Source organism: Jaculus jaculus, chromosome 1, assembly GCF_020740685.1.
Source record: "Jaculus jaculus isolate mJacJac1 chromosome 1, mJacJac1.mat.Y.cur, whole genome shotgun sequence".
NCBI classification, from domain to species: Eukaryota; Metazoa; Chordata; class Mammalia; order Rodentia; family Dipodidae; genus Jaculus; species Jaculus jaculus.
The window spans coordinates 67290148-67315904 of NC_059102.1; the positions used below are offsets into that span (position 1 = coordinate 67290148).

A 25757-nucleotide genomic window follows, 5' to 3' on the forward strand; every position below is an offset into this window, starting at 1 on the left:
GTGCACATGCAAACTGTATCATGATAGTCATTTTAGGTGCATTCTCTCTAATCATTTCTAAATCCAAGGGAAATACCAAATTCCTTTTAGAACAGGAAGCAGTCAGACTGAAAAACATCAAATCTCAATGCATGCTCCAAAAGGCCCAGTGCTAACTCTACTTACAATTCCAGACACCATGGGACATTACCCCACTTGGTACTGTGGGTGGCTGGGATCTGGAAAGTATTATTAGAGAAGTTCTCTGCCCTGCTTTTAAAACTTCCTCAAGTCTATTATGATCTTTATTTCCAGGGAATTATAATCTATGAAAAACTGCATAGCACTGTGAATAGATACAATACATATCTACAACTGGAAGGAAAGGTCTGTAATGGCAAGCACCAATTTTTTCCAGATGCCTATGATTTTTAGGAGTGGAGAAAATATTTAATTTCTAAGGATATTGGACTGAGTTACTGGTCCCTTATGCACCTAATATTTTGCATTTCCTGAAAAATATAACAAGCAATTCCTAAAACAAATTAGGAGCTAATTTTTAAAATATTGATAGCCATCTGCTTTCAAAAAACTTCCACTGGGAGAGCTGGGCAGCAGCCAGTCTATTTCTATTCTTTGCACAATGGCACAAGTAAATAGGTTAATTCTCCACTAATTGACTAATATAGCAGCAGTCCTTAGAGAAAAGTCTGCTCTCAAGAAACACAAGGTATGATTTGTTCACTAGCTAATCATGGGCAGAGCTCGTTACTGATAATTCCTGTCCTTGAAACAAGAGCCTTTCTAAGAGTCCAAGATGCCTTGTACAAGTTCAGAGGGAAAGACCATGAGGAGGACATTAGTGTCCCTCAGAAAACACCCCAACTTCACAATGAAGTGCCTATGGTAATCTTTTGGAACTCAATGGCTAATGAAACTAGACTTGGACAGTGCCATGCAGTCCTTCAGGAGACAATGGGTGCCAGACTGGACTGAATCAGCCCCAGCTGCCCTGAGTAAGACCCTGGCAGGGGAGAAGAGCAGATACAATCTTGGGCAGCCCTAGAACTGCCTCTGGCACCTCTGCCTGTGCCAACTCAGCTAGGGGCCTAGTTTGAGAGTGCCTTGGCCTATGGCTATTGAGAAGTCTGCTCAGATAAAATACTTTATAGATAGTGTTGCTCCATATTGCCTGTGAATTAGGATCCCTGGAAAACTTGGTAAAGAACCCTCACCTGAACCCACTAAAAATAACTGATGCAGGACCAGAGGTGGTATGTCTAAAAACCTTCCCAGAGGATTCCAGTATGCCACAGGTGGTGAGAATCACTGCTTTTGAGGACTCCACGCTTCACAGCATATCCGATTTACCTGAGGAGCTCTTTGAACACTCCTCATACATCAACTAAGAATCTTTGGTCTGGAGGCCGAGGTAGGAGGATCGCTGTGAGTTCAAGGCCACTACATTGTGAATTCCAGGAGGCCAGCCTTGGCTAGAGTGAAACTCTAACTTGGAAAAACAAAACAAAAAATCTTTAGGATTAGACCCAGGTACTCAGATTAGCTTCCTCAGGAAATTCGAATGTGCAGCTAAGACTGAGAGCTGGGATTCTAGCTAGTGATCCCATCTTCTACACACATAAACATCACTGGAGAACAAGCCACATCTATGAGCATGGTCCAATAAGATAATAGTGCAGCGTTAAAATTCCTACTTCCTGGTATTTATTTTACTGTTTTCATTTTAATACATTTATATTAGGCATTGTATTATAATTATCTACACCATTCAGTGCAATACCATGCAGAGCAGGTCTGTAGCTGAGAAGCAATAGGTGTGTAGTATAGGTATGCGCCAGGCTACACATCTCAGTCAGTCACACGATGATGACACCCTTCTAATGGATGCCTTTCTCAGAATGCATGTTTATGGAAAAATGACACACAGCCATGTTTGAATTTCTCAGGAACTTGTTAAATGGGTCTGCAGTGCACTAGTGGGTCTCATTGTATCAAGCACATAGTTGCTGGCTGTGCCACTGGTCAATGGTCTACACTTTGAGTAGCAAAACTGATTAAAGAAAGGGGATGTCTACTTTGTATCTAGCTTCTTAGAAAACACAGAAATGGGTCTGTATTATCCACAGGCCCCTGATCTCTCTGGCAGCATACCTCATTGTCACACTCAGCCAGGACCTGGTCATATTCACTCAGCGCAACCAAGAAAATGATGGAGGTGACACTCTCAAAGCAGTGGATCCATTTTCGTCGTTCAGATCGCTGGCCACCAACATCCACCATCCTGCTCAGCAGAGACAGGTGTCAGAAAAGGTTTGTGGGAAAATGCAACCCATTTTACTACAAAGTCAGTGTTCTCAGGGTCAATAGTTGTCAGGGAAAATGGGGGTGTACATTTAAAAACAATTTTTTTTTTAATTTATCTATTTGAGAGTGACAGACACAGAGAGAAAGGCAGAGAGAGAGGGAATGGGCTTGCCAGGGCCTCTGGCCACTGCAAACGAACTCCAGACACATGCGACCCCTTGTGCATCTGGCTAACGTGGGTCCTGAGGAATTGAGCCTTGAACCAGGGTCCTTAGGCTTCACAGGCAAGCACTTAACCACTAAGCCATCTCTCCAGCCTGGGGGTGTGCATTTAACATAAGACTCAGTACTATAGACTCTTGGGGTCAATCATTGTTAGAGGAGAGGGGATTTGTGCATTTAACATAGTGGAGCACTGCTTTTTTAGACAGCCAGGCATCACGGGCTTCCCAGCAAAGGGCGCACAGACTGCAAATGACCCATGAGGCCTGCCTTGAGGTGTCACGTAAGAAGCTGAAGCAATAGTCCGGGCAGGAAACTCAAACACCCACTCTGCTCTTCTCTAACTACCCCCAGGGTAGTAGGGCCCCAGGCCCACCAGACACAAAGGGAGCAGAAAAGCCAGGAGTCTTCCTGGTCCCCTCAGCATGTGTCACATCTCTGACCCACTTTGATTTCACAGCTACTCCATTTTCCCTCAGATCCATTCTGCATTATCTGATCCACCTCTTTCCCCATGGAGACTTGTGGATGCTTTTACCCAGGATAGAAACCTGAAGACTTCTGTGTCTGCATGAGATTTCAGGGACTCACGGACCATAGTTGCAGGCTTGAATGCCCCCAAGAAGTTATGAGGCAAGTGGAGCACAAAGGTTTCATGGCTTGACAGTTCAGAGACCTAAGAAATGTCCTTCGTGTCATCCAGGTACAGCCCTGCTGTACACAATGTAGACTCACTATCACAAAGGGTCTTGGACTGTTGAAACCAGATATCAGATGCTTCAAGTGAAAAAAACAATCTCAATCTTTAGATGTTAGACATCTGAGTCAAATACTGCTCATAAGCTGTCAGGTCAAACCTACTGCCCCTATACCTCACCCCGCTTATTCAAACACCAATTCCTGAAAACATCAGCTCAGTGTTGTTAGGAAGCAACATGCTTACCTCCCCTTGACTATTGCCTAGAAAGGTGCTAGGGAAGCAAGCCAAAACTCCCAACATTGCCCTTGAGCCAGGCCCTGGAGGTACAGGCACCCTCACAAGGCATACACCTGCCATGTGTCCTACGTTACAGTGGGAAGTGGAGGTAAGGTGCAATTATCGAGAGGTTGGGATTGAGAATGCCGTTCTATAAAGGCTTCAGTTTAAAGCATCAGAATTCTTCATCTCAAAAGACCCCACTGGGAGAGGTGTGACACATGTAAGATAAGATGTCACTGGTGGGTGATGTAAAATAATCATTAGATTCATCAAAATCTGAGAAAGATGAACATAGGCGAAATAAAAGTCTTGCAAGTGAAATAAATGCAAGCCTTGAAAGTCCCTCTTCCTGAGAGGTTTAGGAATTTGCAAGCAGCACTTGATCCCAAGAAGGTTTAAATGCATCGGTGTAGCACACAGTGAGCACATTGATATGGAGAGCTGCTAACAGAGATGGAGAGCATGTCTTGAGGGCCCCGGCATGATGATTCTGAGGGAGCACTAAAATAGAATGGGGTAAGACAGGATCCAAGTGCAGAGGGGAACAGCCCTGTGTCATCTCAATGAGAAAGATGTGTGTGGCGGTTTGGATTCTGTGCCCCAGAAACTCATCTGTTTTGAATGTTTGATTTCCAGCTGATGGCGACCTGTGGGGTGGAGCACTGGCGGAGGAGGTGTGTTGCTGCGAGCTGGCTTATGGTTGTTACCCCTTGCGAGAATCCAGCTCACTGTCCTGCTGCTGTCTGCCACCTGTTGTGGCAGAGGTGATGCCCAGCATCTGCTCATGCCATCCTTTCTTCTTCTGTCATAGTACCTCCCCTCAAGACTATAAGCCAAAATAAATCTTTTCCTCCCATAAACTGCTTCTGGTTGGGTTCTTTGTGTCAGTGACAAGAAGGTAACTATGACAGTTTATGTAACAGTGATTGTCAAGAACAAAAGAAATAATAGGTATAAAAGTGCTTTAACATTTTCAATTTCTCATATATGCTCTGTATTATTATTCATTTTCCATAATAAAGTTCAGGGAAGATCTATTCATCCTAAAAGTATGTCTGTATTTGTAAATTGAAATTCATACATTTTTACACTGCTACAGATGATTCATATGTATTATATACTTTTAACACACATTTTTGGGTTCCTAGTTTACTTTTTTAAAGACAAACACCAGAGAAGTAACTAGAGGAAAAGGGAGAGATTAACATTAGGAGACAGACAGTAGTCTACGTGGATCACAGAAGTGGAGTTGGCTACATCTAAGAATGTTCCAGTTCCTTGAAGCAAAGCTTTTTCCCAGTAGAAAGGGCAATAGACATGGAGTCACTCTCTAATCCGAGATTCATAGCTCAGCTTAATTCTAAGCGTCCTGTGACAGAGAGGTACATCCTGTCCCAAGGGATAGTACACCTGCTTAAGAATAGCCCATGTAAGACTCCAGCTAGGGACTTGCAACCCTGCATAGACAGACTTACCTAAAGATGATGTTTTCCAAGTCAAATGGATATTCGATGATGCCAGTGGTGGGCACTCGGACACGGAGCACGTCCTGCTGCGTTGGCACGAAAGAGGGCATGGCGATTCGGTCAATGTCGCTCAGGTAGCTGTGTGACATTAAAGAACGAGGAGCTGTGACTCCCTGAGAAGTGAGAATGCCCATCCTGCTCCACCCACAGTGCCTCTATGATACAGGGATACTATCAGTGGCATTCAGAATCTTTCTGAATGGGCTGTTGTGAGGGATCAGATCAGAAGCACTTCCACAAACAAGCCTCTGGGTCTCTTAAGGTTACTCCAGCCAAGGTTCTCCACTCCATCATCTCTACATGACCATGAGAGAGGCAGCAGGTTGGAGGCCTGGAAGGCAGAAGGAAATTCTGATGCCTTACCCAGAGGACCTGTGCACTCGCCCTCATCTGAGATCATCACATACAGATGGGGATCTCAGAAGCATCTGCCCAATAAGTTAAGTGGAGTTTCTGAGAGAATATGCACTTGTAAAAACAGGCCAAGAAAAAAAAAATGGAGGGGGGATTCAAGGTAGACTCTCTCTTGAGCTCAGGAAGCTGACTTGGAATTTACTATGTACTCTCAGGCTGGCCTTGAAGTCATAGTGATGCTCCTACCTTTGGCCTCCTGAATGCTTAGATTAAATGGATGTGCAACCATGCCTGATCAGAAAAATTCTTTTAACTTAACAAAAAATTTTCTCATTAAATCCACCATGGAATGAAATAGCTAAAATAATCTAAAACCTGTCTTGTGTTATTTTTAGCTACATACAAAAACTCTGAGTTTTGGGCTGGAGGGATGCTTAGTGGTTAAGGTGTTTGTCTGCAAAGCCAAAGGAACCAGGTTATATTCCTCAGGACACACATTAGCCAGGCACAACATGTCTGAAATTCGTTTGCAGTGGCCAGAGGCCCTGGCATGCCCATTCTCTCATTCTCTCTTCCTCTTTCTCTGTCAAATAAATAAAAATATTTTTTAAAAACTCTGAGTTTAGGGCTGGAGAGATGGCTTAGCAGTTAAGTGCTTGCCTATGAAGCCTAAGGACCCGGTTCGAGGCTCGGTTCCCCAGGTCCCACGTTAGCCAGATGCACAAGGGGGCGCACGCATCTGGAGTTCGTTTGCAGAGGCTGGAAGCCCTGGCGCGCCCATTCTCTCTCTCTTCCTCTATCTGTCTTTCTCTCTGTGTCTGTCACTCTCAAATAAATAAATTAATTAATTAAAAAAATAAAAAATAAAAACTCTGAGTTTAAAATTTATCAAGTTTTTGTGTAGTAAAGTGCCAGAATACTGTTTTAAAGAAAAACTTGAAAGCCCTTATAAGAAGCATTTTTTAAAGTAAAATGACTATGAACATGGGCCCTGACAGCGGTGGAGCTGGTGACTCTGAGTCCCCTGCACATTGAGGAGGTCTCTGTTCACGAGCTCCATTCAGACGCTGGACCCCGGAGCTGGAGCACGTCAACCTGAAGGTGAACACTTGGCATAGCAGGCAAACCCAGCTCAAGTCAGACTTCACTTCAAAATGCTGGGCACTGAGGCCATGTCTGTGCTGCCCTTGGAGCCAGGGCTTAGCACTTTTTAGCATATGGCGTCCCCCTGATCCAGGGATTCACTTCCTACAGTTTCAATTATCCATGGTCCAACAGTAAGAAATGGAAGGTATCAGCCCTAATAAATTTATGATGTTTGAAATTGTTTTTGGCTTTGTATAGTTGGGGATAACATTTCCAAGTTTTAAATTGAGGGCCATTCTAGATGGCATAAAGTATGATGCTGTCCCTGATGTAGACAGGCAGTGCCCCTTTTTATGGTGTGTGGCTACGGCATGCACACCTCCTTATTGGTCATTCAGTAGCCATCTCAGTTGTCAGACTGGCTGTGTCCAAGCAGCTCTTATGACCCCCCCTAAAATTATTCTATAATCTTTTACTGTGCCTAATTCATTTTTAAAATATTTTTATTTGTAAAAATGGAGAGGGAGGGAGACTTTACGTGGGTACTGGGGAATAGAACCCTAACTGACAGGCTTTGTTATCTCCCCTGCCCTGTGCCTAATTTATAAATTCACTTTACCAGGGGTATGTACATGCAGAAAAAACAGGATTTTGAGGATCCTGTACTATCTGTGGTTTCAGACAACCACTGGGGTTCCTATAACATATCCCATGCAGACGAGGGAGAAATACTGCAATGAATGATGGGTGGTTTGATTTTGGACCTTCATCCTGTATAGTTCCTGAGATTCAAGCAACCAAGTTTCAGTTGGTTGCTTTCTACACAGCCCTTACCACATGATCAAGGGCATTCACGTGTTTTGGCAACAAGAATGCCTGTGTAAATAAGCAGACACTACTAGCGGCTGATCGAGAACCACTGGCCTGGACCAAGGACATGCACAGGTGTCTTCTTTGCTTGTTTGTTCATTTGTTTTGACACACCAGCCTAAGTAGCCACAGATAGCCTTGAAAGCTTGATCCTCCTGCATCCGAATCCCCAGTGTTACAAGTATATGCCACCATCTCTGGCTGTTCAGCAGATTCCAAAGACCTGGCACCTGGCTGGGTTTATGAAGTGCCATTGTTTTCTGTGGTAACTCTGTCTGCCTTCCCAGCCACTCCTCTCACGCCCTCTGTGGACTCGCCTCAGTTTTCTACAGCAGTTTTGCTTCTTTTCCAAGTGGATGTACAGCAAGAAGTCCCCAGGACTGTCACACATCTCCAGGAAGCCCCAGACGTCTTAGTCTTTTCACAGTCCAAAACAATTTGCATTCCTCCTGTCCTGCTTTCTTCCTCCCGTCTCCCAGGCTGATCTAACATCTTATTGGGATTTCTTTTATTTTCCTGTCTCCATGACTTTTTTCTCCTTACTTAGATCAGTTATGCCAACCTGGATCACTGAAAGTGAACACTTCACCTGGGACAAACGCCTAGGGGAAGCCAGTGTAACCATGGGCCTTCACTAAATATCCCAGCCTGCAGCAGCCTTGTGCACAGGATGGGGCAAACTTCCAACCAATGGCGCTCAGAGGGTTGGCAGAACCTGGAGAGGAGGGCCTTGGGAAGGATTTCAAGGTCCTCATATGATGGGCTAGAACAGCAAAGGAGGAAAACGAAAAGGCTTAGCTGCAGAAGTACAAAGATTCAGCACTTAAGGGCTGAACTGTGTGCTCCATTGCCTGGTGGGGGATGCACAGCCCTGTGAAATCCTGTGTTATCCATGGGACAGTTTGCGTGCAGTAATATATAAATATAAATTTCAGGGATTGATTGATGTAAAACTAGAGCTTTATGGATCCAAAATAGGGAAAGAAGTAGGCTTTTCCAGGGGGTCAGAGAGCCACTCGATCAGCTGAGATTCCTGCGTTGGGCCTGCGGTACCTATTTCAGTCACTAGAGAGCAGCACTAGACCAGCAGCGGGCTGCTTATAGAAACTAGTTTTAGGGCAAAAGAATTTGCAGTCTTTTAGGCATCCAGAAAGCAACAGGGTTATGGAGAGAAGGAAAGTGGAAAACACAGGCAGGAGTATTTATTGCTTAAATAATAATTTCAACTCCCAAAATGAGACCACTTCAACTGAAGGAACCTCCAATTTAATTGAGAAACAAAAGGTGGATGTTGGCCTCAAGGGAAAAAGCTAGGGCTCCACAGAGAACTAAGGCAGTAGATGGCAATGGGCAGCACCAAGAAGTCAGAGGGAGGCACAGACAGGCGGCAGAGGGAGGTGGATTTGCCACCGACCACCTCTGCTTCTCCAAGCATCCAGTGTGTCCTGAAGTCTGGCCTAACAGCAGCAGACGTGGCGCTGTAGTGGGCTCAGTACTCACTACTTGGCGGAGTCTGAGAGCTGGTACTCCCTCCTCCTGTCATAGCACTCCTGGATCCCAGGGTCCTGCCACAGTTGCTTGATGGCCACCACTTGGTCCCTGGAGAGCACCGAGACCTTGTCCACTTCCACTTCTCTGATGACCTGGGCATTTTCCTACTCCAAAGAAAAAGAACTTTTTATTAGGACAGTTTTGCTGACTTGGAGATTAGGCTACCTGTCTTGTGGGTTGGGAACTGACCCTAGCACAGGGCTGTGCAGAGCCAGGCTGCTCAGCGGCGGGTAGGATGTGAGGAGGTGACGCAGTGCCCATCCCAGGTAGAGAGCATCCCAAGGCCAGCTCCTCACACCCAACACCCTATTGGGAGCAGAACAACCATCCAAACAGCCAACTTTTCTTCCTCATCAACGGGAGCTTCAGTTGAACATGTACTGCCAGCAACTTATGCACAACGGTCATTGGTATCAGTGGTGCAGCGAAGGTTGTGTGGTAGAAGAGGGCCAAGTGCCAGCGACAGGGGCACGCTGTTTCTGGGGTCCAAAGGACAACAACAACCATCAGCTGCATTCTTTCTTTTTTCTGTATTTAAAGTTACTGACGAGGCTTTACTTCCTAGAGTCACTTTAAGTTCACAGCAAAACTGAACAGAAAGTCCCCATACAGCCCGCCTTATATTTCCAGGAACCACTGATAAAATTCCTTCCCTTTGAGTAACCCACTCCCAAGGCTTGCTCCTCTGCACACCACTGTATTTATCATTGCCATGGTTATTAAGTAATTGATGCTATAATACTACTGCTCTATCATTGCAGTCATTCTTAAGGTCATGATTACTGCAATTAGGATTGCTGGAGCAGTTACCATTTATTGGCCACTTAGTATGTGCCAAGAGCTTCACATACATTATCTCATTCAGTCAGAACCAAGCCACCCAGGCCAGGAATGTTCCTGAACTTTAGAAAACAAACGTGTTGGCCTGCACCTGCATATCCATGTGTTGTCCCCAGAGAAACAACATCCTCCCTTGCAGGTTGCAGCAGACAAGGGAAACCTGGAGAGAGATGGGATGCCTCTGCTGCCCTCTATTATCTCCCCTTGCATCCCACTGAATTACATTTTGCAGGGCTGGCTGTGAGCTCAAAGGTGCACAGAACCCTCAGAACAAAAGTTATCTTGCACAAGTGGGAAGCCATCTTCTCTCAATCAACAGTGAGTTTCCTAGGCCAGACCTTGGGTGATTCGATCCTATGGCCTAACTTATCCCTGGGAGGTGTCAGGGAGGAAGACAGACATCCACGTGGGCAACAGGGATGGACACTGAGAAGACAGAGACCTGAGCTCGCTACGGGGGTGTGGGCAGGAAAGAAGCACACACTGTCTACTCGGCCCAGTGTGAGGAACACGTAGGAATCAGGTTTGCAGGAAGAGGTGAACTCTGGCTCCTGGCAATCCCAACAGGGCTTCAGTTTGGAACAGGCTGACCTTGAGGCCCAGCAGTTTGCAGGGTCAGGAGACTCTCTGTCAGGGGGTTTCTGGTTAGTTTTCTTACCCCTTTGCGATTAACTTATTTTGAGCTAGTTTTTAACTTATTTTAAAATAGTTGAAGACTTAGAAAACCATAGAGGAAATAGCAGAGACTTCCCCTACCTATCTTTTGAGCTTGGCTAAATGTTATCAATTTATTTTCTTTCTTTATTCTTCTCCCTTTTCCCATGAGCACATACGTGTACAAACACATGCACTGGCATGCACACCAATGGAACGTATTGTCCTCATTACTGGGGGATAAGTTGCAGGTACATGAGCTCTGTGTCTCCTTGTACAACCACAACCAAAGAACAAAGCTTTATCTAGCCCTCAGACTTTATCCAACATCTCATTAATGTCCTTTTTGGGTCTCCATCTTGGAGCTCAATCTAGGGCCACATGTTACAAGGTGATGACATACCTCTTTAGTCTCCATTTTGGAAGGGTCTGTGGTCAGAGAAGTCATTTTTGTCACTCTGAGCAAAAACAACCAGACAGGGATCTACTTCAGCCACTGGTCATGATGAGGACGGCTACTGAGAGGGTGACAAAGCAGAAGCCCCCGAGACTGTCCCTGAGGCACATACCCAGAAGGCCGGGGGTGAGGAAGAGTGGCGAGAACCTCCTGAAGTGAGACGCTCCCTGAAGCCCAGGCTGGACGACTTCTGCACACTGTTACAATGTCTGTGAGGCAAGGCGGGGACTGGGAAGAAGGGGCTCTGTGAGGGCCAAGTCCACTTGCCTCCACAGCATCCACACCTAACAGCCAGGGTCCCTGGGTCCCTGGGTCCCTGGGAGAAGGTTTTGTGACATCTAACTAAGACGGGCTTCCTTGACTCCTACAAAAAGATCAAAAGTTGGAAGAGGATTGGTTGAGGGAAGCATCAGGCTTAGGTTGGGCACGTGCTGGTATCCAGGAAGTGGACAGGTGATGGGAATCTGGTTCTCAGGAGGTCCCAGGCTAAGCTGCATGTTGAGTTGAAATTGCCTAACCCAGTTGTTTAGTTGAAAAGAAACAAAACAACAACAACAAAAACTCAACCTCAAAGGAATTTCAGGAACCAGCCCAACAAATACAGAAACACAACCAAGCTCAGAAAACAGAGTTTATTACACACGTGTATGAACATGTCATAATGAAACCCATTATGTTGTCTAGTGAGTACATACAAGTAGTAATTGGAGAAAAGCGTAGCAGCAGCCACTGGCTTGTCCTTTCTCAAATAAAATCATCATCTTCACTGACTGGAAGGGGAGCTCAGAGAACAGATGTCTTCTATTACATGTCTCACTCAGAAATTCCCAGGCCAATAGTAAAAGGAGCCTCTGAGAAGTGGAGCCTCGCTGGCTTCATGCAGGGCCCCAGCTGCTGGGCACAGTTCTTCGCCAGCAAAGCGGGGGCCCTTCTGGCTGGGACCCAGCTCCCAGCAGGCTTCCCCACCTTGCGGGCCCTCACCACAGGGCAGCCTACACTGTTAATGGGCCAAGCCTTGTGGGGCCACTGCCTTACTGCCTTCTGCAGGGCTGGCTGTCCACTAGCCCAGGCGGACCTGCAATTTACTATGTAGTCCCAGGGTGACCTCTAACTCATGACAATCCTCTTACCTCTGCCTCCCGAGTCCTGGGATTAAAGGCGTGCACCACCATACCTGGTTATTTATTATTTTTAATTGCCATTTAACATGTTGCTTTCATATATGCACACATTGTGAAATGGTTAAATCAAGCTAATGTCTATGTTGCCTCACAGATAGATTTTCTCAGGGAGAGAACATGAAATCAGCTCTGTTCAATTACATAATCCATTGTTAGTGACTTAATCACCCGGATGGAGAGCAGGTTTCTTGAACAAATTCCTCCTATTCACATGACATTTTAATTAAAATTAATTTCATTAATGTGTCATAAATGATAAAAACTTAACTTTGTATTTCAAATTAAGTTTCACTCAAAATTAAATTTATTGTGATATGTAACAACCATAAACATAACCAGTTTTCAAATTAATCTTATTTTATTTATCTGAGAAAGAAGTAGATAGTGAGAGAGAGAAGGGGGGAGAATGGGCATGCCAGGGCCTCTAGCCACTACAAATGAATTACACACACATCTGGCTTATGTGGGTACTGGGGAATGACACCTGGGTCCTTGGGCTTCACTAAACTATCTCTACTGCCCAACATAGCCAGTTTTGTGGAAATAAAATGAGATTAAAATAAAATATATAGTGTTAAAAATGGAAGTTCCCTGCAGCATAGTATTTCCAACTTTTGTATAACTGCTTCTCCTTATTTCACAACAGAGTTTACAGCTGAAAATTAGCAAGAATGCAAGGCCCTCACAAGCCCTTTGTCCCTGACTGCCTCTGCAGCCCTTAAAGCCTGTAAGAAGTTGCAACTTACCTTGAAATCACTAGCCTCAGAAATCAAGCCTTCTCCTCACTCGAACACTTGGCAGAAGAAAAAGAGTTCCCACTTTGGAGGAGTTTAGAAGATAACATCGTCTACATACTCAAATGATTTCCTCCATTATGTGTGCAGTCTGACACTAAGACAGCCAAGCCCAAGAAGATAAGACAACTCGAAGAAAGATGATATGTAAAAAGAAGGAAAAGATATGCTGTGCAAACATCCAAAAGAAGCTAGTCTCTTACTATTAGCATAAACACAGACTGTAAGGTGAACACAGCATAACAAGGGGTAGAAAAGAGGGATATATCGAATGACAAAAAAAAGGTCTAGAAAGACAGTCTTGAAGTGTCATATAGCGAATAATATGGGCTCAAAATACATAGAACAAGGCTTCACAGGTTGTATATGGGAAACAGATAATTCTTCATGCTATGGGGAATACTTCTACTAGTAACTAGTAAAAGAAAAAAATAAGGAAATACAGATAAACATTATCAATATTAAGATAAGCAAATCTGATCCCGCATTTAATACAGCTATCAGATACACAGTTATTTCAAGCACACTTTGACTGTGTTTTTAAATGGCTGTTATAGTTTAGATCCTCAAATATCAATGTGCTGAAGGCTTTGTCCTCAGCTATTTGAAACATATTGGAAACTTTTTTAAATTTTTTGTTTATTTTTATTTATTAATTTGAGAGTGACAGAGAGAGAGAGAGAGAGAGAGAGAGAGAGAGAATGGATGCATCAGGGCCTCCAGACACTGCAAATGAACTCCAGATGCATGTGCCAGCTTGTGCATCTGGCTTATGTGGGTACTGGGGAATTGAGCCTCAAACCAGGGTCCTTAGACTTCACAGGCAAGCGCTTAACCACTAAGCCATCTCTCCAGCCCCATATTGGAAATTTTAACAGATGAGACCCAATAGGAGGTCTCTGGGTCATTGCGGGACTACCTTGCAGGGGCCTGTGGGACCATGGTCTCCTCTTCGCTTTTGTTTCCCGTCCTCATGGTTAGTGCACTTCCTCTGCTACATGCTCCCACTGTGAGTTGCTGCCTCACCACAGGCCCAAAGGCAATGGAGCTGACTTAAGGAAAGCTTCCAAAATTGTGTCAAAGTAAACTTTTAATCTTTATACATTATCTCAAGGATTTGTTGTAGTGACAGAAAGGGGACACAATGACCATTTACTTATTAAGATTTCATGTTCAGAATTGGTTTTCTAATTTCTTTTGATCCATTACCTGCACCTTTTTAGACCCTCTTGGCTTCGGCAGGTCACTTCCTGTTAGTGTCACTTCTACCAGTTCAACCAGTGTGGGGTCACTTGAATATTTCAGTGTTGGTGAAAAGCTACCTAGATTCTCTAGCCCAAACTCAAGATCTATATTTCTATTATCTCTTTCTTTCTCTGCATATTTCCTCCAACAAAAGCAAAATAACAGAATTCATAAGCCAGCCATGAAGTATTGATATAAATAGCCAAGGTATTTTATTTTACTTTATTTTTTGCTCTAAGTCCAATGTCAGTGGGTTTCATAGGGGAAAATGCTCATTGCAGACTCCTGTGATTAACTGACTTTGGCATATGCACTGCAGCTAGAGTAAGTGTTAATAATACATACTAGGAGACAGGACATGTGGCTTGTATCATGGCAGTGTGGCTAAACCTCAATGATGTTTCCCATGATTCCTTTCTGAAAATGGTTCTGGATTAGAGCTAATAGCAAAAGAAACTGGAAGACTTGGGAGGCAAAATTAAAGCAGAAGCCAGTAAGCTTGAGAGGCCATAGGTCTCCAGTTTGCCCATGCTGGGATGGTCTTCTGGTAAACCTCACTAGAGTGAGGCACCCCAGCTCCTGATTAAATTACTGTTGGCTTTTCCAAATCCTGGCTCAACCTCATGTCCTGCACAGACACATGTAAAGGCCCATGGTAAAGTGTGCCAGCCTTTTAAGTCACCTGCTTTGTCAAGGTGGAGATGGCAAGACAGAAACAAGTTCAGGCCCTCCTCGTGTGCTCAACTCTGTTCCCAGTGGCTCTAGATGGCCTCTGCTGGGCCCCTCTTCACATCTGGCTTTTCTCCCCAACATCCTGTGCTGATCCACAGTGACTTTACATATACCACCAGCTACACAGAGACAGCAGTCTTCCAAGGCCTTCATCTTTCTCATAGCCATAGACTGTGTAGTCCTTGCAAGTAACTCACCATCCTATGGCATTCTATTCTCAGAAACTAGTTTCCTGATCAAACATAAATGGATGCACAAGAGGCTCCATTAGGTTCCTCCAATTGTATTCAGGGACAAAATCTCCCCCATGTCCACAGGTCCAGATAAGGCTAGCCTCTTGCACATCTGTTGAGTGACCTAAATATTTCAAATTCAGCTGAGCCAGTCTCAGTGGTTTCTCAGAGCTCAGTCAGACCTGACCTGGCTTCTGGGAATAAATAGGTAATCTCTTCGAAGATTTTAGTGTACCATTATGCCTTTGTGTGTGACCCTTACACAAATGCTAAGGGATCAAATGAAATGAACAATATCAGTTGGGGATGAGTGAAAGGTTGGGCATATACTTCTCATGGGAAGATTCCAGATGGATGGAGGGAGGCAAACTCCACCCCTTTTTGCCACCATGAACATGGATTCCTGACAGCACTGGCCATTCTTGATGGTACTTCCCAAAGGTCAAGACCAGATTTGACCTTTGCTACATCACATTTCACATAGTAGACCTTTTCCTACAATTTTTTAGAAAGCATCTGAACCCCTCAAACTCAGCATTGAAGGCCTTCAAGGTATGACTCATCAGAGCATCTGGAAGCCCAGCTCCAGTCCTCCAAAAATGGAATATGCTGAGAGTCGTCCCTCAGTGTTCTCAGGGTCTATTTCCAGGAGCCCCCAAGGGTACTCAAATCTATCAGTGCTCAAGTCCCTTCTATAAAATGGCATAGTAATTGTATATAGGGCCTACACATATGCTCTTGTGCACTTTAAACCATTTCTGGATTATGATTATACCCAATACAAGTGCTTTCCTAGTCATTGTTACTGCACTGCTTAGAGAATGATGGCAGAAAAAAATGTCTATGTAAGTTCAATAAAGACACAGAATTTAGTTTTTCAAAGGTTCTTATTCCATAGTTAGTTGAATCCTGGCTTTGGAACTCAGAGAGAGGGAGGAATGACTATGTGGCTAATGAAAGCTGTCTTGTAGGTGGTCACTGCTTGGAGCTAGCTTAGTTGCATGTGCCCAGAGGCTATAAAATATGTCATTTTACATGGATAAGGTTTCCTGTTGAAGTCACAAACTTGTTTCCTCTCCTCTATCTTTAAAGAATTCTTTTAGTTTTCAGCATATTAGATTTACAAAAAGACTCTTCAGTTTAACAAGAAAAATATTTGCCTTTCTTCTAATTATTATTTTTCTTTTCTTAAAATACCTTCCCTTGTCTCTCTTCCACTAATTTCTTCTTCTTTTCAAGTAGTGACTCTTCTGCTTAGGCTTATTTATTGTTTATTTATTTCCCTTCACCATCCATGCCCAAATGCTGATTGGCAACAACAGTGGCTTTGAGGTCATGAGTACAACAGTCATGTCATGTTCAGAAAACAGTGTTCTAAAGTATTCCTCCACACCCTCTGGCTCCTACATTTTTTTCCACTCCATATTCCACAATGTTTCATGAGCCCTGGAAGGGGTGATATAGATGTCTCCTTTAGCACTGAGCACTCAACTGCTACTCAGCACTTTGACAAATTTTGGCTTTTCCCAGTAATCAACTGAAAAAGAAATTTTCTAGTCACAGGTGAGAGCAGCATTGATCTATGGGCATAAGCATAAATGTTCAGAGGGTAATTCATAGGTAGAACATGCCTATATAGTTAAATGACAGTAATAGCTTCCTTCCTAGGGCCTATGACCTTCTGAGCCATAGGCTTTTCGTTAGGTTCTTGGTACCTGGTATGAGTTCCTTCCCATGGGGTAAGAATTAAATCCAATCAGAGAGCAGTTGGTTATCCTATAACAATCATGCTACTATTATCCCAGTGGGTACATTTTCCTAGATGGTTATTGGTATAGCTTGAAGAGTCCACCTAGACAAGATTGTTGATGACTTTTTTGCTCTCTTCTCACACCCTCACCAGCATTTGTTATCATTCAATGTCTTGATCATAGCCATTCTGCCCAAAGTGAGATGGAATCTCAAAGTAGTTTTTTAGAGGGAGGGGGTATTTTTTTGAGATAGGGTCTCACTCTAGCTCAGTGTGACCTGGAACTCACTCTGCAGTCCCAGGCCATCCTCAAACTCACAGCAATCCTCCTACCTCTGGCTCTCAAGTGCTGAGATTAAAGGCATGAACACCTAGCTAAAAGTAGTTTTAATTTGTATTTCCCTGATGGCTAAGGATACTGAACACTTTTTAAAAACATTTATTGCATTTTGTATTTTTTCTTCAATGATTTCTCTGCTCAGTTGTGTAGGCCATATTTTTGATTAGGTTATTTAATTATTATTTAGTTTTTATGAGTTCTTTGTATATTCAAGATATTATTCTTCTGGAAGATGTATAACTGGCAATTTTTTTTTCCATTCTGTAGTTTCCCTCTTCTCTTGATTAACAGTTTTCTTTACTGCTCTATACATTTTTAGATTTCATGAGGTCTAATTTGTTTATTATTGGCCTTACTTCTTGAGTGATGGGAACCCTATTCAAAAAGTTCTTATCTATCTCTATTACTCTACCTTTCCTCTACCAGTTTTGGGTCTAGATGATTATTTTTTGATGGTCTGACCTGTAAATTGGTGAAAGTAGTATATTAAAGTTGCCCATTACTATTGTGCTGAGGTTTGTCTGTGACTTTACATCTTGTGGTGTTTGCTTTATGTAGTGGCAGGTACTCAAGTCTACTGTATATTTAGTAGTTTAGATTTGTAATGTCCTTTTGTTTCATTTTGCCATTAATCTGTAGTGACTTTCATTATCTATTGTGAGTAATATTGGCCTGAAGTCTATCTTATCAGAAATTTCTTCATATTTCCTAGGCTTATTTGTTTGAAATACCACTTTCCATCCTTTTACCCTAAAATAGTACCTATCTTTTGTGGAAAGGTATATTTCTTGAAAATCAAGAAAACCTAAAGGATCCTGTCTTTTGATCCATTCTGTTGGTCTGGATTGGGCAATGGAGGCCATTTCTACTCAAATTGATTACTGAAAGGTATGTATTAATCTCTGTCAATTCTTATTGATTTTGTAGTATTTGATATTTTCCTATTCCTTGCTTGCATTTACTATTATTCAAGCAAGGTTTATTCTTTCCTGTGACCTCCTATGTGTGTATTTCATTCTCTTAAATCCAAAGGATTCCTTCAACTATTATCTGTGGTGCTGGACTTAGTGGCCATGAATTCCTTTAGCCTTTTTTGTCATGGAAAATTCTTCTTTCTCCTTCAATTATGACAGATAGCCATGATGAGTATAATAGTCTGGGTTGGAAGTTATCTTTCATAACTTGAAAAACAACATTTGAAGCTTTCTTGGCTTTAAAAGATTTGGTTGAGAAATTATTGCTATTCTTATGGGTCTTGGTCTTGCTTCTCTCTGCTTTCAAAGTACTTTCTTTGGTCTGCATATTTAGTTATTAGGAGAGTTTTTTCTGGTCTTATTTGGTATTCTAAATGCCTCCTAGTTTTTGCATTGACATATATTTCCCTAATTTTAGTGAATTTTCTTCTATGCATTTGTTGAAAATACTTACTATGGTTTTATACTGAAATTCTTCTACGCCCAGAGTTTTTAGATTTGACCTCTTCATAGTGCCATAAATGACTTCACATTACTGCTCACTCCTTCTTATTATCTTTCTTCTTGTTGGAATGTTCCAATTCCTTTACTTTGTCATCAAGCTCAGATAGTCTGTCATCTTCTTGGTCCATTCTATTGGTGAAGTTTTTCTATAGAAGTTCTTTAAAATTTTATCTTATTTTCTTTTTCATTTCCAGTATTTCAGATTGGTTTTCCTTCATGATTTCTATCATTTTACTCATATGCTGTATCAACTTCCTTATTTCGTTGTGCTGGTGTTATAGTTACCTTGGCATTGCTGAGACAAAACACCCAACCAAAAGCAGTGGATGAGAGAAAAGGATTCACTTTGGCTAATAGTCTGAAGGGAAGCTTCATGATGTCAAGGGAAAGCATGGCATGAGCAGAGGCTAGACATCACCTCTATGCCACAGCAGGTGGAAAACAGCAGCAAGAGAGTGTGTCATACTCTAGCAAGGGGGAACTTGTTATAACACCCCTAAGCCCACACATAACAACACATTTCCTCCAGCAAGGCTCCACCTCCCAAACTGCCATCAGCTAGAGACCAAGCATTCAGAACACAAGAGTTTATGGAGGACATCTGATTCAAGCCATCACAGCTAGGATTTTGTTTTTCTTCTTGGGATTCCTTTAGAAGACACATCCCCTTTGGTATCTTCTTTAATTTCTTTTTCTTTAATGAATATTTTTATGTCCTAATATATGGTCTATTTTAGAGAATGTTCCATGTGCTGCTGAAAAGAATGTATATTCTACAGCCTTTGGATGAAATGTCATGTATGTATCTGTTAGGTCCATTCCTTCTATGACCTCATTTAGTTCAGATGCCTCTCTGTTTATTTTTTCCCGGGATGACCTGTCAATTGACGAGAGTGGGGTGTTAAAGTCACTCACCACCACTGTGTTTGGTGTTATCTGTGACCTTAGTTCTAATAGTGTTTGTTTGACGAATTTGGGAGCCCCCATGTTAGGTGCATATATGTTTAGGATTATAATGTCCTCCTATTGGAGTGTTCCCTTAATCAATATAAAGTGACCTTCCTTATCTTTCTTGACTAACGTTGGACTGAAGTCTACCTTGTCAGATAATAGGATAGCAACCCCTGCTTGTTTTCTAGGTCCATTTGCTTGAAACACCATCTTCCAACCTTTCACCCTAAGATAATGTCTATCCTTTGTAGAAAGATGAGTTTATTGGAGACAACAAATTGTAGGATCCTACTTTTTAACCGATTCTGCAAACCTATGTCTTTTCGTTGGGGCATTGAGGCCGTTGATATTAAGAGATATTATTGAAAGGTGTGTATTTATGTTTGCCTTTTTTTTTTTTTTTTGTGGTTCTGGTTCTACCTGCGCTCTCTTGTGTTAACTAGTATTTGAGTATTGCTTGTTTTTTCTAGGTTCCTTATATGTGTGCTTTTCCTTTTCTTCAGCATGGAGGATTCTATCAGTATTTTCTGTAGAGCTGGTTTTGTCTTCAAATACTCCTTTAACCTGCTTTTGTCATGGAATGTCTTTATTTCTCCATCTATTTGAATGGATAGCTTTGCAGGATAAAGTAACCTTGGTTGACAGTTGTTATCTTTCAGAACTTGGACTACATCACTCCAAGCCCCTCTGGCTTTTAAAGTTTGTGTTGAATAATCTGCTGTAATCCTGATGGGCTTGCCTTTGTAGGTAACTTGATTTTTCTCTCTAACTGCTTTCAATATTTTTTCTTTGGTGTGTGTGTTTGGAAGTTTGATTATAAAATGGCTAGGAGAGGTTCTTTCCAGGTTTTGTCTAGCTGGGGTTCTAAAGGCTTCCTGTACTGCATTGGCACCTCTTTCCCAATTTGGGGAAAATTTTTTTCTATGATTTTGTTGAAGACATCTACTATGCCTTTGGAGTGGAATTCTTCTCCTTCTACTATGCCCTGAATTCTTATATTTGATTTTTTCATAGTGTCCCGAATATCTTGAAATTCCCACTTATACTTTTCTATAAGTTTGTCTTTCTCTTTGTTGGACTGTATTAGATCTGCCACCTGGTCTTCTAGCTTAGATATCCTGTCCTCTCCCTCATCCATCCTACTGGTGAGATTTTCTACAGAGTTTTTTATTTCATTAACTGTGTTCTTCATTGCTAGTAATTCTGACTGGTTTTTCTTTATTATTTCTATTTCCTTATTTATGTCTTGTATTGCCTTCTTTATTTCATTAAATTGGTGTCCTGCGTCTTCTTTGATTCCTTTGATTTCCTCTTTGATTTCTTCTTTTATTCTTTTGATTTGTTCTTTGACCTCTTTGAACATATTTACAATCATTCTTTTGAACTCGTTCTCACTGGATGACATTTCTGATGCACTAATACTTTTAGGTGGATTTATATCGTCTTGCTTTTTAGGGTTTCTTGTGTTATAATGTATATATTTTTGCATCTTGGATTAAGTTAAAGCTTGGATTTTCTAGCTAGCTGGGTATTGTTAGCTGTATCAATTGATTTGATGTTATATATTTTCAGGGTAGGAGCTTAAGGTGTTAGGTGTGGCTCTTAAGACTCTCAGAGTATCTACAAAGGTGCTCCTAGGGGTTGAGTTTCCCTGCTATGGGAGTATTCAAGTAGGCTGAGTGGAATAAAATACAGATAGATTCTAAAAGTTAACTAAACACTGTACCCATTCAATCAAAACCAGCCCCAAGTATATATGCCAGAGTAGTTATTATAACGACCAGATCCTCTATCAACAAAGAGGTTAAGATTTCTGGTCTGTTGAGGGATCCAAGTCAGCTTGTGACCAAGTGAGACCCTGCCCTGGTGCAAACCCAGTTACCTTGGATGAGTTTGGTCTCAGTCAAGTTGCTGCCTGGTCGTCGGGCTGCTGTTCTGATTTCTGGAGCTGGGCACTGGCTTTTCCTGTGGGGCAAACTGGGCCTGGCAAGTGTGGCCCTGCAGATCAGCACCTCTGCTGCTGGAACTGCTGCTGCTAAAGCTGCTGCTGCTGGGTCTGTAGCCACTGCTGCTGAAGCTGCTGCTGGGCCCACTGCTGCTGCTGCCTCTGCTGCTGCTGCTGTAGCTGCCACTGCTGGAGCCACCACTGCTGCTGAAGCTGCTGCTGCTGGATCCACTGCCGCTGCTGCCACTGAAGCTGCTGCTGCGAGATCTGCCACTGCTGCCTCTCCTGGGTCTGCTGCTGCTGGGTCTGCTGCTGCTGCCACTACTGGATCTGCTGCTGCTGTGGCCACTGTTACCAGTGCCGGAGCCACTGATGTTGCTGCCGAACTCTGCTCCTGCTTGGGTCCCACTATTGGCTCAAGTTGGCGTGGCCAGGTCCCAGGACGCTGCTCTGTTCCCTGGAGCTGGGCACAGGCAGTGGGGGAGGGGAGGGAGCCACAGCTGCTCTGGTTCTCTCGCTGCTCCACTGTTCCTCTACCTCGTGGTTTGCTCCTCTGTTGCTCACTGCTGCTCTCCCTTCACGTTTCCTGAGTTGCGGAGAGTGCGGTGTGAGGGGAAGCTCCCACACCTGGCTTTTCCTACGGCTGGAGCCGAGCCTGGCAGCTTTCTGGTGCGCCACTGCCGCGGTGGTTGGCGGAGCTGCCGGGGCCACTTTTGCTGGCCTATGCGGGCTCTGGAAGCTCTGGATCTCTCCTACTTCTCTGCTGCCGCTTCAATTTCCTATACACCTCACTTTTTAGTAAAAGTGTGCATTTTGCTGAGTGTTTTTGGTCTTTTTCCCCCCTAGGCTGCTTTGGCTTGGTAAATACGTTGCCGTCTTAACTGGAAGTCCCCCTTTAATGAATTTTTTTAAAAATACTTTTGGGAGGCAGAGGCAGGAGCATTGCTGAGAGTTGGAGGCCACCCTGAGGCTACATAGTGAATTCCAGGTCAGCCTGAGCTAGAGTGAGACCCTACCTTGGAAAACAAAACAAAACAAAACAAAAACAAAAAAGAGAATATTTTTTTAAATTATTTATTTATTTATTTAAGAGAAAGTGAAAGAAGCAGATAAAAAGAGAGAGAGAGAGACACACACAGAGTCTGGGTGTGCCTGAACCTCCAGCCACTGCAAACAAACTCCATGCATGTGCTCCTTTGTGCATCTGGCTTACGTGGGTCCTGTGGAATCAAGCCTGGGTCCTTTGGCTTTGCAGGCAAGCACCTTAACCACTAAGCAATCCCTCTAGCCCATCTTCTTTGATTTTTTTGAACACACTTATAATCATTCTTTTGAGTTCTCTGTGTGGCATTTCATCTAATGTACTGTTCCTGGAGGCAATTACTATGGAATTCATAATTTTTGAAGAAATATATTGCCTTTCATTCATAGTTCATATATTACTACATTGGGAATTTTGCATCTTTTATTATTTAATTGCTTGGATTTTCTGTTTATCAGCTATATTCCTAGGTGTGGAGTTCAGAAAATATATCCTTAGTCTAAGAACTCAAGGAGCCTGGCGTGCCCCTATATTACTCCCAGAGTAGAATATTATAACCAGAGTGAGTAAAGCTAATGAATATGCCTACTGTGCAATTTCAAGATAGCGAGTCAATTTTTTTTTTTTTTTTTGAGGTAGGGTCTCACTCTAGCCCAGGCTGACTACGAATTCACTCTGTACTCTCAGGGTGACCTTGAACTCACGGTCATCCTCCTACCTCTGCCTCCCAAGTGCTGGGATTAAAGGTGTGTGCCACCATGCCCATCACGAATTAACTTTTAACACTAATAATGTCCTCTTTGACTTCCATAACTGTTGGTGGGTAAACAGGCAGGGATGGTGTTGCAGTCAGGTTCATATTGCTGGTATATATCACCCAATGAAGAGCAGCTTTTGAGAAAAAAAGGATTTATTTTGGCTTACAGGATCGAGGGAAAGCTCTGTGATGGCAGGGGAAAATGATGGCATGAGCAGAGGTTAGCCTGGCCTAGAGTGAGACCCTACTTCAAAAAAAAAAAAAAAGGCAAATTATATTACATGTACATTGAATCAAAAAAGAAAGCTATTACATTGGTAAGTATTTCTGCTTTGGAGACATGAATTCTTTCCCTCCCTGATAATGGGGAATGTGATTTACATTTCTAGTTCACACCTATAGCAGCAAACATGTCCTAATGGAAATCAGACCAGTTACCTTTGTAGCATATTTCTAGCCCACCTATGCTCAGTTGTGAAGATAATTCCCTCCCTTTTGAACTTTCAGCTTGACTGGGCTAGGCTGGTCAGGGTGTTGTGTTGGGGAGGGGTGAGTGGGATCCCTATGCTTCTGCAGTTTGTGATGCTGACAGATGGGGAGGGGGCCTTGTGGAATGTTCCTGGTGGTCCCACAGAGCTCAGATGATCTCACTCATCTTCCCTTAGGGTTCTTCTGATCTTGCAAGGCTGGTGGGTGGTAGGAGAAGTGCTTCCCTACATTTCCACTATTGTCACTGTCAGGGACGTTTCTGTGTAAGGAGAAACATGCCCTGGCAGCAGACTGGCTTGGTTCTGGCTCCACAAACTGACCCACACTACTTAGCAGCAGCAGTTTGCTCCTGCCCCTCCACAGAGATCTCACCTGCCTTAGTAAGTTCATTCATAGATCTTGTCTTTTGCAGAACAAGGGTGCATAGTGCATTATCTTGCTTCTTTTCTTCCCCCAGTTTTGAGGTCCCTAATGTGTCCTCATAGAAGTCCCCTCTTCTAATTTTTGTTTCTTTTATATACAGAGATCTGAGTCTAAATATGTATAATAAGTAAAGCAGTGACCATACTCCACCATCCCTGCCTAGTAGGAGTCCATGATGAGGGTGGAAAGGACTCTGTTCCCTGCAGTTACCCAGGGATCCAGGCTGTTCCAGCATGTGGCACCACTGATGCCCAGGACCCTACAGGACCCTACAGATTGTTGTCTCGCAGTCTGCAGGGGAGAGAAGAGAGCATGGAGTAGGGGGCAGGAAGTTCTGTGGAGACAGATGTGGAGCGGGTGGACTTCACTTCTGGTCACACATATTATGGGCCAAGATTAGCCAAACGTTCCACCTTTGTGTAGAGAAGATAAGGAAATCTGGTCTTTCTAGGCCGGGTAGAAAGAAAAGTTGAATTTGGTGAATTTAGAGCATGGGCTTTGCTACTCTCTGATTCACAAAATCTCATTTTCTTCTCCCAAAGTAATTTCTGAGCTTTGTATGATTCCATTATGTGCTTTTGCATAGTTAGCTAAACTGAAGCTTGTGGGTCAAATCCAGCCTATGGCTTGTGTTTGTAGATGACATTCCATTGAAATGAAGTCACACCTGTCATATTGTCTGCTGCTTTTATGTTGACAACAGCAGTGTCAGGCTACTGGGACAGAATCTGGATGGACAACAAGGCTTAAAACACTCTGACCCTTCACAGAAAACATTTGCCAACCCCTGAAACAGACAGATGTTAAGGGTGTCAAAGCAGCACATTGCTCTCACCTTCACTCTTTCATTATTCATATTGATGTATTTATGAAGAGTCCCTCTCTTGGGGTTCTATACAAAGTACAGTATACAACTATAAAATACAATACTACTGCCCTTATATTCAAACTTGCAGTCTTTATAGAAATTATAGTATCATACACACAGGGTGTGGAAAAAGAGAACCTTTAAGAAATGAATTAAATTAGTGAAAAGAACAATAGAATTCAACCTTTGAAAATCAATTCACTTCAGGACTTTTAAAGAGCAATGCTTACTCAGCACTTGTTTTAAATCATGGCCCTACCCTGAGACTGGAAGCTTGTAGTGAAATTAAACAAAATTACCAGCCAGGGGAACAAGTTGAGAGTCTCCTGATTTAGATTCCTTTTCACAAAATGTAGAAAATTTTCCTGTTCTTTTTTTCCTTAATTACTTCTGGGAGTAAGCAATGTGGGCATATACTACTTTCCTAGTGTGGTGGTTTGAATGGATGGCTCCTAGTACATACAGGAGTTGATTAAAGCTTGTCTTAGATCTCCAGCTGCCTGTCTGGAGGAGGAGTCACTGTGGGCAGATCCTATGGTCCCACCCCTAAGGTGGATCTGAATTCCAAACTAAAATATGCAAAATACCTAAGTTTTGCCTAGGTTCCCAGAAGCTTGGCTGCCATTTTTTTTTTCTTCTTTTTTTGTTTGTTTGCTCTTGCTTTTGGTGGTGTGCTTTCTCTTTTT

General features: G+C 43.0%; 1 protein-coding gene across 3 annotated transcripts in view; it reads right to left on the reverse strand.

The window, feature by feature from the left end:
• Gna14 (G protein subunit alpha 14) overlaps positions 1-25757 on the reverse strand; it is a 235370-nt gene that overhangs the window by 11768 nt on the left and 197845 nt on the right. For all 3 annotated transcript variants that reach the window (XM_004653091.2, XM_045155638.1, XR_006638196.1), the window contains exons 3-5: positions 8842-8996; positions 4981-5109; positions 2152-2281 (exon numbers count right to left, since the gene is read on the reverse strand). In XM_004653091.2, coding sequence (XP_004653148.1) covers positions 2152-2281; positions 4981-5109; positions 8842-8996 — 414 coding nt within the window. The remainder of the gene's footprint in view (positions 1-2151; positions 2282-4980; positions 5110-8841; positions 8997-25757) is intronic.